The 12763-nt window shown below is 48.4% G+C and overlaps 1 protein-coding gene across 1 annotated transcript; it reads right to left on the reverse strand.

Annotated features, from left to right (window-relative positions):
• Positions 1–8815: 8815 nt before the first annotated feature.
• On the reverse strand, positions 8816–9936 carry AtWU_03110 (homeobox domain-containing protein; the record flags this gene model as incomplete). Its single annotated transcript, XM_035498223.1, has 3 exons — positions 8816–8983; positions 9045–9788; positions 9871–9936. 3 exons carry the CDS (start codon positions 9934–9936, stop codon positions 8816–8818), a joined length of 978 nt encoding a protein of 325 aa, XP_035354116.1.
• Between the last annotated feature and the right edge of the window lie 2827 nt (positions 9937–12763).

The raw sequence follows: 12763 nt of genomic DNA on the forward strand, positions 1-12763 counted from the left end.
CGGCTATCACCGGAATTATTGTTGGACTGTTAGCAAGGATGCACGTTGATATTATCACATCCATGTCTAGACCCGAAGCCAGAAAAGCATAATCTATGCAGGTCCAGCGTTTGTGGTGCCAGTGTGCCCAGGCGTCTTCCACAACAGCAGCCCGTGGGGGATCCTCAGGAATGATTCGAGCCACCAGGATCATGGCGGAGCTCCTACTGGTCCACTCCATCCCTGTTGTTATGTCCGTACAATGCTTTTAGATCATACCGTCTTTTTCCTCCTTATCACATCATTCCTTATCATATGTTCACAATCCGGGACGGAGGAGGCATATTGGCTGTTGACCCATAATCGACAGGCACCCGCGTTAAGGTCAGCAGAAGTGGTGGACCCAGCACGCGGTGGAGCCCGGGTTGTCTGAGCAAGGCTTGTCTTCGGGGGAGTGGTCGAGCTCTCTGGGGCCTTCGACACAGATATCACATACACCACAGCGAATCAGCAACCCCTCATTAGTAACTAGTTTATTTCGCAGTAAAGACTAGTATCGCAATCTAGGCTTGCTTCAGGCCCAAATTTGCTGCTTCTTGATTTTTGACAAGTGCAATGATGGGGCTTGAATATTATTCCGTCTGTTGTTAAGCATTGCAAGTAGTAGGGACACCCTGAACCTCGGCTTCACGGCCGTTAGGTCATTTTGGGAATGGGGCGCGTCGGCTCGCAGCGCCGGCTCCATAGTACAAGGCGCAATTTGGTTAGCGCTTGCCAATTACCGTTCCTCTCTCCTGCTCCAGGATTCCACTTCCAGGCGCCAGTAGGCAAGAAGGGCGGGTGAGGGGGTGGGAAAGTAAAATGGCAACCAACAGTGCGCTTTGTATCGGTGAATGGTGCCATTCCAAGTTGCTTTTTCCACCTTCCTGAGATGGTCCAGTAGGAAACTCTGATGGGAGTAACCAACCATCGGAGGTCGACGAGGCTAGCCGTGCGTTCCCCACTGGCCTGATAGAATGGTTGCATTCGGGAATGAGTGGCACATGTCTCACTTGTTAGTTATCATGAAATGATGTGTCAATGTTTTAACGTTATTAGCCATGAACACGCTTGACACGAGAGACCAACGATAGAGGCAATTTCTCCGTACTCCGGGCCACTTCATTGTTCATATTCTTTATTGGAACGCATTTGAGAATCGGATATCTCCGAATCACCAGGTTGTAGAAGTCCATATCCCACCCTTATCGAAGCCGTACCTGCAGCTAAATTAACTCAGCTTATTAAGATCACAATGAACTGTTCGGCGGCTTTGATTTCGGAAGGCCCAAGAAGGAACGCCGAGTATATCCTTGCTCACCTCATACGCTAAGATTTAGTAACCTCTGGAATCGTCTGTCCATGGCTATTCCCGGCTGCAGGCTAATATCGGATGGCGGTTCGGCCACTAGACACGTCGTCATCGGAAGACGTAGGCTCTCAGGCAGGATATTCAGGGGAGTTCAACGGCCAGACCATAATCCCTGCGAACATGGTTGATAGGAACAGACTGAGAGTTGACCATCGTAGGCATGTGTTCATGAGTATGCCGAGGAAGTAAAGGAGGGGAGCTGGTAGAAGATGAGGCAGCGACGATCCAGGAAGTTCTTTGTAGACACATGATCGCCGGTCATGCCTTAGGCTCAGTTTGTCTGTTTTGTCTGCTTTGCTCGTTGCCGGAAATCTGGTGGCGTTTTTTTCGCAGTCAAACAACTTTCCTCTGCATTTTCCTTCATCCAAAGTCACTTCTGCTCTCAATTGAAGCTTCACATCCACCAAGAAGAGCAGATGGTGTCCACTTTATATATGCCAATGCTACGGTTCCCCCTGGCCCCTTCCAAGTGCTCCATAACATGTCTGGAAATTAGGTACACAGAAACAGCACCTAGCCACAGGTCAACTCCACGAGCGGCAACCGTCGGCTCAGCGGCAAGACACGGCATCGTGGCCGGAGTACCTGCCAAACTCCGTAGCTGAGGTTGCATAGGGGTTAATTACACCCTGGTCCGTTCTTCACAACCAAGCATTACTCCTTCCTCTCTCTCTCCATTAGCGAAGACACGTCTCTCCGAGCTCGCATCCAAGCGTCCGCCATCACTGTATCCGCCTCCAGATGTGCGGGAAGTGGATAACCCCGGTACTCGGGATGACTCCACGGGCTTCGCGTCGATCACGCCGCAAATCTCGTACATCTGCGCTTGTCAAGTCAGGAATGATAGTCGGACTATCAGATAGCCAAGCAAAGCTTAGCCTTCTGGTTGACGCGTGCAGAACAATGCCGAAGACCGGTGGGCCCGTGGAGGTTTAGTCGTACTGCACACTACCTTGTGCGAACCGGAATCTTGCCGATGACCCTGTGGGCTTCTAGCCAGTTCGAGAAGGTCCACAACGCCAGACACGTTTATCCATTGCAGCAACGTCGGACTACCGATCCGATACCGCTTCCAGATGGCCCCAGGAACGGGAGCGCAGGCTGCGTGCAGAATTACTGGCTCGTGTCATGATCGATTGGTCCGTCTTGGGAGATTAGCCCAGATCCTATTCGTTGTCTTGTCTAGGATGGAAGTGGCCATAGCCAGGCGGACTTGATGTGTGATTGGCCATCCTTGGATTATGCTCAATTAGTCGAGAAGAACACATGGCCACTCATGTATCCCGGATCGAGGATGGGTCTATGCAATATCCGCGCTATCCTGACACAGGGTAATCACTGATATGCCGTTGGCTCTTGAGAGTAACCCCAGACGGAGGCCTGCATATGTCCGGGGCCACTAACATTTATAGGATAGCAGTCTTTGCTCGTCAGTCGCCCTATCAACTGCTGATACCTTCCCGGGTGGCACCGAGCATTTCTCGGGTACCGGTAGCGCTATTGGACCCTGGCAATTGTTTCCACAGTGTCAAGCGGATGTGCATACCCGTTAGGAGTGAAGTGGCGCCAATCTAATATCCGGCAGCAGAACTATAGTCGGACAGAGACTGTTCTATTCTCGTGGCCGGTCCAAGTGAGCTATAGTGGCGCTTACGATCTTACCCGGTACCTGATGCCCGCAAGCGATTGGGACACAGGTATACCGCCGTAGTGTTATGATAAGCTTAGCTTCCACAAATGTGCTCGGGCCGAGTCTCTACTTTTCACATGCCCAAGCCATAGCTAGTTAACTGAGGAGGTGTCACCAACATGGCATGTGGCACAGACACTCCTTTATACACAATGCTTTCGTATGACGCAGGGTGTATGATTACCCATCGACATTCTAAACAGACAGAATTAATGACTAGTAGTCGAACTCGGCCCCTTTATATGAGTTTGATCTAAGAGAGGTACCTGTCTCCTCCAGAGCACCCACTGATATCCCATGTACACACCATACCAAGTGCCACCAATATTAAAACAGAACCGACCAAGACCTGTCTGTCACTAAAGTACTTATAATTTGAGCCCAAAAACAAAAGTCTTCATTATATAATATATTGATTTACCCTATACTTCTTTAATTCGACCATTGCTACTATCTCCCCATCACTTCATCTCAACGTGTCGATATAAACCTTATAAAATCTTCTTCATCCTACTAACCTACCGCTTAAACGACGTTCATGATCCACACCAAACCGAAAACCCATATCCCTAATACATCTAAAAGCCTACACTACCAATCAATGATTCCGTCCAGTCAAATCTTCTTGGAACCCTCCAAACGGGCTAGTAAACAGTACCTTAGTAGCTCTCGAGACCCTCGAATAGTACTTACTGCGTACAGACAACACTCTCAACCCATCATATCAGTCTATTACATGGCATCAAAATGTAGATAACTACTCGTAATGAATAACAGCTTCGATTCTCATCCTTTCTCACCTCTTTATCGACCAAGTCACCTCTTCAAATCTGTAACGGAATGAGCAAATAATACTGTTTACTACAACATTACTTTACTACACACATCTCTAACGAAGTCACGAACCTCTATATACATCATTCCAACTACTGTGATCACTTATCCAATTCAAGGACCTTGATTCATTCCCTCGGTTATTGTAAATAAGGGTTATTGTAGATTGTAACTAGGTCAGATATACTACTACATACAATCATATCCAATTACTATCCCTATCCGATCACTAATTCAAATAGGCAAGCAGAATGCGAACGTGAGCCTGAGTGTCTTCTCCTCGCTAGCTAACTTCGACTCTGCCATGAAGAATAGATTACTCCATTCAACTAGTATTAGTTAGTAGTCCATATCAGGCTGATTGATATCAGAGTAAGGGAGGGTACAGAAAGCAGATGACATCCATACGCCCCAGACAGATAGACATGCTATCTAACCCACCATCAACATGCTCTATCACCACAGATAAACAAAAAGATAACTCAACTTCATCTGAATGACCAAACCTAACTTCGAAGTACAGCCGAAAGCGGGATGAGTTCGATGAAATCCCACAACCATCAACCATCCCTACATAACAAACTCTCATGGAACTCACATGAAACCGAACCATCATCATCATCCCATTCCATCCCCTTTTCCCCAAGCTCTCTCGCCCCAACATCTTCCACGTTACATGATACAAAACTCAAAAGAGGGAACCGTTGATCAGAAACCCATCACTACTACTACGGAGTACTACCATCATGCCCATTCACCCATCCATCCCTTTGCATACCCCACACATACATAACAAGGGCCAGAACTACTGTATCTAGCTTCCTAACTAACTAGCTAGCTAGCTAGCTAACTTTGCCGACAATAAAGTTTCCTGCCCAAAAAGCAAGATTTATGTTTTTTACCCCCAAAGAGGGAGAACTACATACCCTATAAGATCAAGATAACCCAGGAAACAAATCAAGGGAGAGAGAGAAGAGGAACAAAAATCCACTAAACCCAATTCCATAACTTAGTGTCTGGTTCAGGTGTTAAAGTTGGTTTTGCGAAGTTGGCAAGGTAAAACCCATTACCCTCGTGTCTCAGTCGGATATATTATCCAGCCTATGTGCGTCACCTTGACGGTGGCCAACCATTTCTCATCACACAACATAAGCAATAACACGTAGGTCATTGCCTGTTTGGGAATGGAGATGAGGGGGGGGGCGGCGGTCCCAAGACTATTTACCATGGTATAGGCGCCAGCGCACGCATGCAAATGGGGAGAAATCAGCGATGCAGTAGTAGTAGTAGCAGCAGCAGCAGCAGAAACCCTTGGATGATATCAGGAGGCAGGGAGTTAGTGGGAAATGAGGAGTAAACGCACAGGGCGCTGGATGAACCATGGTACTCATGCATTCCATGGCATGCGCCCGTAGGGCTAGGGTTGAACAAGAATGAGAAAGGAGAAGCAACTATTTTAGTTCGAAAAAGGAAAAGGGGGCCAGCAAGATGCAATATGAATCTGTTGTCATACCTAGTAAGTTTAGAAAGGAGCTCCTCCACCATATCACATACAGATAGACAGGCAGGTAAGTAATGAACGACCTGCAGATTTAGCTTGCAGTTCGCCTCAGACATGTCGACATATGTATGCATATATGTCGGTTTGGTATGGGGTATACGTACGCACATCGAGTGCACATACAACACACACAGACACACGACACTCAACCCCCACACCAGACCAGAGTCTGGGCAAAGACTCCAGCCAACGGATTAGTCGCCTTGTATCAGTATGTCAAATCCCGAGTCCCCGGATTGCATTTGGGTACAAACACAAGCCACCGTGACTGACGTACATGCAAGTGGGTAGTGGCTAGCTCCCAGGATGCGAACTTGCATGACGGCCAACTAAACACGCCAGAGGGGGGGATGAGTTTGGTCCTCATCGGTGGTTACTTCCGCCCGATAAATGATCTCTCGGATTTCCGCAGCAGGTAAAAATTTACCATGAAGGGAGGGGAAAGGCCTGTCAGACCGTCAGGCAATGCAATTCAGGTGCCTAAATGCTTAGTTTTTTCTGAGACGTCATTCGTCAAGGGACGACAATCCCGACTGTGCAGCTGAGAGGACCGAGCGTTGCACACTCGCCTTCCAGTCGGACTGGATCGGGCAGAGCTCCATGGGTAGTATAACATGTCGCAGCTCTGGGAAGGGCTATGGCCCTGGATTGGTTGGGAGGAATCAGGGATGGCGCGTGCATTAGTCCATATCCACCTACATTTCGTACATAGTCCCATGTACCTGGTACAGACGATAGGCTCCGGAAATGCTCCTTTAGGCGCTGACGCCAGGCCTGTGGCTGGTGTGCGTGTGTGGCGAGGCGATTCTGTAGGCATCGCGGTTCTTGCACGCAGTGGGGGGTCTCCCAACCGGTTAATGCAGTTATCAAGCCGCGAGGAGTTCCTTACTGACTCACACCTTGCAGCATGGAGATAATATCCCACGGCCAGGGGGTGGGAAAAGTGATCCGCGGCATCATGGCGGGGATGCTCGGTGATTTAAATCGTACAGCAGTCACAGAGCCAACAATATTCAGCAAAGGGCACTAAATTATTGACCTTCAATGTCGATCCTCTCTCTCCTCATACTAGGGAAAGGGAGATCTGCCGCACCAGAGTGGGGTGCAGCTGGGTGGTTTCCAGGTTTTCGCTGCATCGATGGGTGAAAACTTCGCGACGGACTTGCAATCGGTCGGTCGCATGTACAGATACAGGAAGAACCTTCAAATCCAGGGCGAGGGATGATGATAGGCCGGCTGACCTGCCGACCTGTCTTCATCTTCTGATCGGGGATCAGGGCTAGGACGGGTGTCATGCAATACCTCTTCGTATTTCTTCATGCCCATCTGCATCCCCTCGACCGTTGAGCTGTCGTGTCAAAGCAGGCCCTGATTCGAGCTGCGTTCCTGTCAAGGCACATCCTGTGTAGCATCCTCCCCCCCTCCTCCAGTAGAATGCCGCCCATCCTTGATCCGAGCGACCCCCCCTCGCTTTGAAAGGTGACATCCGGAGTACCTGGGATCCCCATGCGCGGCAGCCAGATTCACCGCCATGTGATAGATCGGATAGATCCTGGTTTCTAAATCGTTTCCTCTCCTCTCCCTCACCTCCTCCCCCGTGCTTCGTGCAGCTGGGGTCAAGCCCTGTGCCACAGTCGACAAGCCTGATCTGCTTCTCCAATGGTCTCGGAGGCATGTTCCGCCCGTCCGCCTGTCTCTGGCTTGCAGGGATTTCCGTGCCGGTGACCGTTGGGAAAGAAAAAAGAGGGGCCCAAGAAGACCAGCCTCGAGTGTCTCTATGCAACAGTAACGCTGCGTGTGTGCGTGTGGCTCATGAGACCTGATGGACGGACAATGGGTCGGCACCCTCCCTTTCAGTACGATTTGATACGGAGTCCAAGGGTCGACCTACGTACGCCCGCACAGACGTCCAAGATGACCTCCTCGGGTGATCCAGGATCCCAAGGCCGCCTTACCGCAAGAGCTGGCCGAATAGCAAAAAGCGCTCGCGCCCGTCTGAGAGTCCGAACGCTTGACAAGCAGCAGCGCTCATCCAACGACGTCGAACGGCCTCCCTGCAACAACTGGGCTTGGACTATCCACGAGGCGCACTTCTCGGTAACTGGCACTTGGCGATCTGACGTCCCGACTGGCCGGAACCAAAATTTAGGCCTTTGTAGTTCTTCTCATGACGTGTGACAGCACGCCTCCCGCCTGTCCTTTCCGGCGCTCACCGCAAGGCTAGAGGCTATGAGTGGCCTTTCAGGGTGGGCCGATTCCAATGTTGCATGCGTCTCACAATGGTCTTCAACCCATGGATCCTTCGGATCAGAAATGCGAGAGCGGTTCCATGGTTTTCTTACCGCCCACCAGGGGACTATCTGAGAATGAGTTGGCTCCTCCATTCCTCGAACGATCGCCTCATGCGGTGGTGGGCCTAACAAAACCTGCACCAATGAATTCGTCAAGCCACAGTGCAGCCTTGGGTAAGGGTTTGTGACGAATGCCAGAAATGCACGGTACCGCCCGGATGTGAGATGAGGGAACCTTAACCAGCCCAACCATGGTCTGTCTTATAAGGAGGGCCGGGAAATGTATGAAAAGGGTAAATGAAGAAGAGTAAAAAAAAGGAGAGAAAGTGCGAGTCAATGCGGACTTTCCAAAATGGAGCCTATATGGGTAATAACCAATGTTCTCAATTTTTGTCTAATTCCAAAACCTGAGATGACCTCCCAAAAATTGTAAGCAGAAAATGAAAAGGAAAGACAGTCTAACTTGACATGGTCACATCATCCGTACTTATACTGTACAAAAAGTCATGCATATGCTTGATCCTCATCTCCAAGTGAAACCCATCACAACCGATTTGCAAGTGTAAGCGCGCCAAAAGAACAAAAGGAAACACGTTGATCTAGTATAGAAAGACAGAACATAGGAAATTAAGATAGCCGATAAAATGACCAAAAACACCTAGAGATGCAATATCGCAATAGGCAGCCATGATGCGGGAGGCAAGGGCGCACAGGTGAGGAACCGCACATCTCAGCAACTGCCATTCCAAACCGTGCTCCCAGCCACATAAACCCTGTAATGTTGAAGCCATGCACGATAATTATAAAGTCGATTAGATAAACGGTAGAGGGTATCAAGAGCGGTTGTCCATCTCACTCGGCTCGTCGTAGAATTCTTTGATGATCAAAAAGAAAGATTAAAGATGGGTGTGGTGGCGAACTCTCGTGTCTATTTGGTTCTTGGTATCCCGAAGCCCCATAACTCATGAAATGTTGGATGTATCTTGCGGTAGTGGCATCAAGAACGATGCCTGGCCCAGCGGGTGTGCCCAATCGTGCTCGAAGGCAATTTATGATTTGACAATTTGGTGAGGAGACGGCATTGATTCCGGGGACGTCTGGTCCATGTCACTGAAGGGAGATTGCCTCTGAGAGTCAATGTCGTTTCCGCCGTTTCGCATTTGGTTCCGGAGAGCAGGAAGTTGGCGCCGTCTAGCATTGATGAACCAATTGCTGATCTGTAGATAAATTTCTAGTTAGCAGGTGCTGACTTGTTAGACGGAGTGGTTTCCTACTAACCTGGCTGATAGTGAGTCCCGTGCGGGTCATGAACATCTGTTTGTCCTCTTCACTGGGATACGGATGGTCAAGATGCTCATGGAACCATGCACGCAGAATGTCTGTGACAGGCTTGGGCAGGTTGCCCCGTCTCCGCTTGTTCTTGGGGTCAATCGAATCCCCGAGGATACCGAAATTTGATTGTTGAGCATGAGAGAGGGATTGCGGAGACGGTTGTTCGGAATCGCTCTGGTAACCCATTGCGGGATAGGCATAGCCGGTCTGATTGGGCATGACTGGGAAAGAATCCACGCTCCTCCGATCACCCGCTACTGTGCCTGGAATGTTGGTTGGGGGATATGCGTGGGGGCCAACCGGGCCCGCCCTGAATTCCTGCGCTGCGAAGTCCGGTCGAGAAAGGGCTCTTGGTTCTGGGTAAGCAGCGCCCGATGTATTCAATCCCCGTTCAGGGAGCGACTGAAGGTCCCGAATGGATGGTAGAATGGGACTGGGGCCACGAGAAGCGTAGCGAGGAGAGCCTGTAATGGGGTCGGTCGGGTGACCAGCCATACGGCTTTGGGGTTCACTCGACCGGGCGGCATAATCGAATGGCAATTTCGGGGGCGATCCATAGGGGCGATCAGAGAAAGGGCGGGGATTGGACGTCAATTCGTGAGCTGCTGATGTAGGCCGCTCGCGCGCGTGCTGGCGGGAAGTGAAATATGAGGTCGATTCGATCTCATCATGGAGATGAGGCGGGAGTAGCTATCAAAGAGTACATTAGTCTGGCTGGTCCTCTTACGGCGAAACCACCGGTCGGTTTTCCAGTCGCAGTGTGTTGGCTCACCTCTCGAAATGACGGAAGAGCAGGAGTATGATCCGCTGGAAGTCCACTTGCGTAGGAAATGGCCATTTTTCCAGAATCCTCACCCAGTTCACGGTACTGGGACATAGACAAACACTGCCAAAGGGAAGGAAAAGGATTCCGAGGAGGTAACTATTCCACTATGATAGGTAGAACAGAAGTCCAGAGCAGGGAGGCTTGATTGCACAAGTATAGCCGGCCTGCGGCTTCCACACGGAACAAAAGGCAGGTTGGTAGGGGTAGAAGAAAAGAAATAATATATGACCCCACACGTCAAACCACTTGGGTTGTGAAGAGTAATAAGTAGGATTGATGAGGATTGGTGGTGGAATTAAATGGCGGGGAGGAGAGGGGGGAAGAATGAGGTAGATATCAAGAGATGGAGAAGCAAAAGAAGGACGGAGAGGGGTGGAAGAGTTAACTAAGTGAGTCGACTGAGGTCACAGAGCGTAGATAATGAATCTGAACGACGATAGTTGGAGGAGAGGAACATGGGCGACAGATAATAGTAATATAGTTACCAGCGCCTGAGTTTAAAAGTACCTTGACATCGCCGCACACGATGACGATGGAGACAGCTGAACCAAGGTTATGCAAGGTAAGGAGTGAGGCAGCTCAACAATTGGATCTGGGCTGGGTGGACACCAGATCTCTCTTTCAAGGTTGTCGGGGTTCAGTCCTTTTCTTTTTTTTTTTCTTTTTCCTTTTTTCTTTTCTTTTCCTTTTCTTTTTTTTATTTTTCTTTTTTATTTTACTATTTTATTTTTTAACCCTTTTTACTTTTTTCGGTCGCCCCTCAATCTTTTTTTTTTTTTTTTTTTCCTTTTCTTCTCTCTCATTTTTTTTTCCTCCTTCGATTTTTATTTTCCATTTTCAATTTCTAATTAAATTTTCTTCTCATGTCATTTTTTTCCTTTTTTGCCTTTTTTTGTCGTGATAATTTTTCGCTATTTTATTATTTCCCTATTCTTCTTTTCTTTTCCTTTTCTTCTCACTTTCTCCCTCTACTAACTTACTGGTACACTAACCCTTTCCCTTTCCCGGGAGACAAATAACACTGCTGGATCATCACCATGCACGTCCAACTCCGAGATAGATCCTTTCCTGCAAGACAAGCTGTACATTTAGTGATGCCATTCGCGGTTAGAAGACGAAGAAGAAGAGGAAGAACAAGTTTAGAAGGACAGCAGATATTTAATAAACAGAAAAATAAAAATAACAACTTCTATACACTATACTACTCTTGCTATCCCTACCTTGAAACTCCCTCGTAAGAAGAAAACAACCAGAAATAAAAAAAGAAACGTCGAGTCAGAGAAGCCGACAGGCACAAGATCTGGCTCACTCTCTCTCTCTCTGAAACTGGCTGTCCTCCTCTAACGCACGCGCACAGTAAACTGGCAGTTGCCGTCCGTCAGCTGTCCCATACTAACGCCATCCATAGTTTGCTTTACTACAGTAAGTCAAAACCTAGCCTAGTTAGTAGGACCCATGGGTAAATGACAAGAACAGGGGGGGCGGGGACGGGGGTGAAAAAAGATGGGTGAGGGGAGAGAGGGGAGGGGGGGGCCAAAGTAGACCCAACTAAAAGAAAACCGACGATCATGGGTGGGAGTGGATACTGAGTAGCCACAAACTACAGACGACCGTCATTTGCTCCGGCGGTATTCAGAAGGGCATGCACAATGAGGAGAGAGAGGGGGGGGGAAGTACTGAAGAAGATGGGGGATTATTTTTCCCTAGGAGACTAGAGGGAGAAAGAGAGGAATGAGAAATTGTGCAGGAAATGGTTTTTATTTTCACTCAATCAGAAAATGGTTGAGAAAAGGGTAAAATTTTGATTCGTTGATGTTTTTTGGTTTTATTGTTATTAGTATTGTGGTTGTTGTTATTATGATTGTTTTGAATAATGCCATTCTTTTATTTTTCTTTATGTACCTTTCTTTCTTTTCTTTTCCTGGTCACCCCATTCTTCTCCTCGCCTTAAATCGATAATGATAATATTAATACTCGCTCTTAAGGTTGTCTTGACAGATGGTGCCAAGGACTCGGGATCTGGAGTGATTACCCGTCTCGGGCGCAGGGAGGCTGCGTCGAACAGCTAGTAGTAAGTAAAGAGGGGGTGAAGGAGGTAAAAAGACTGGAGTAAGAAAGAAAAGAAAACAACAATAATGATGATACATAGTAATAATAACAAGATGCGATTATCTCAGTGGCGTTACAAAGGTGTGGACAGTTCACTGAACATCCTAGTCTGTTAACTGGATACTAAATACTCCTACTCAGTTGGGTAAGTTCGTCTGCCATCGCCATCAGGAAATCCTATCTGAGCGTATTCCGTGTGTTAGTCTAGTAGTAACCCATGCAAGTGCGATGCATGCATGTACTAGATATCCTTGACTGTCTAGCAAGTAACTAGATAGGGTACGTAGGCAGAGATACCTGGATGGCGATAGTAGTAGTATTCGGCGCTAAATCCCGAAACGTCTATGAGGTGCGAGGAAGTTGTTGTTGTTACTGCTGCTGCTGCTGCTCGCTTCAGGGATTATACGAAGTAGTAATCAAGTGTGTAGTATACATCAGTCACAGCTATCTTTCATCATCAAACTGCCAACCTGTCTCATCAACTATCGATCGCGCTTATGTTTTATCTACCGTGCACAAACGATCATACCCCATCCCCATCAACTACCCCCAAATCTCCATTCCTTTCCGAGACTCCTTCCTATTTTTGCTTTTTGGACGGTTCATCGCAATTAAGTCCCCTGTTTTGAATGACTCGGGATCCCCCCCGGGCGCCTTAATCAGGAGCCAACTTAGCCTCAGAATAGCACTATCATATGCCGGGGGGATTGTGTGGGAAAGGAAGGGGGAG

The sequence above is a fragment of the Aspergillus tubingensis genome (genome assembly GCF_013340325.1).
Source record: "Aspergillus tubingensis WU-2223L DNA, scaffold_4, whole genome shotgun sequence".
Taxonomy (NCBI): Eukaryota; Fungi; Ascomycota; class Eurotiomycetes; order Eurotiales; family Aspergillaceae; genus Aspergillus; species Aspergillus tubingensis.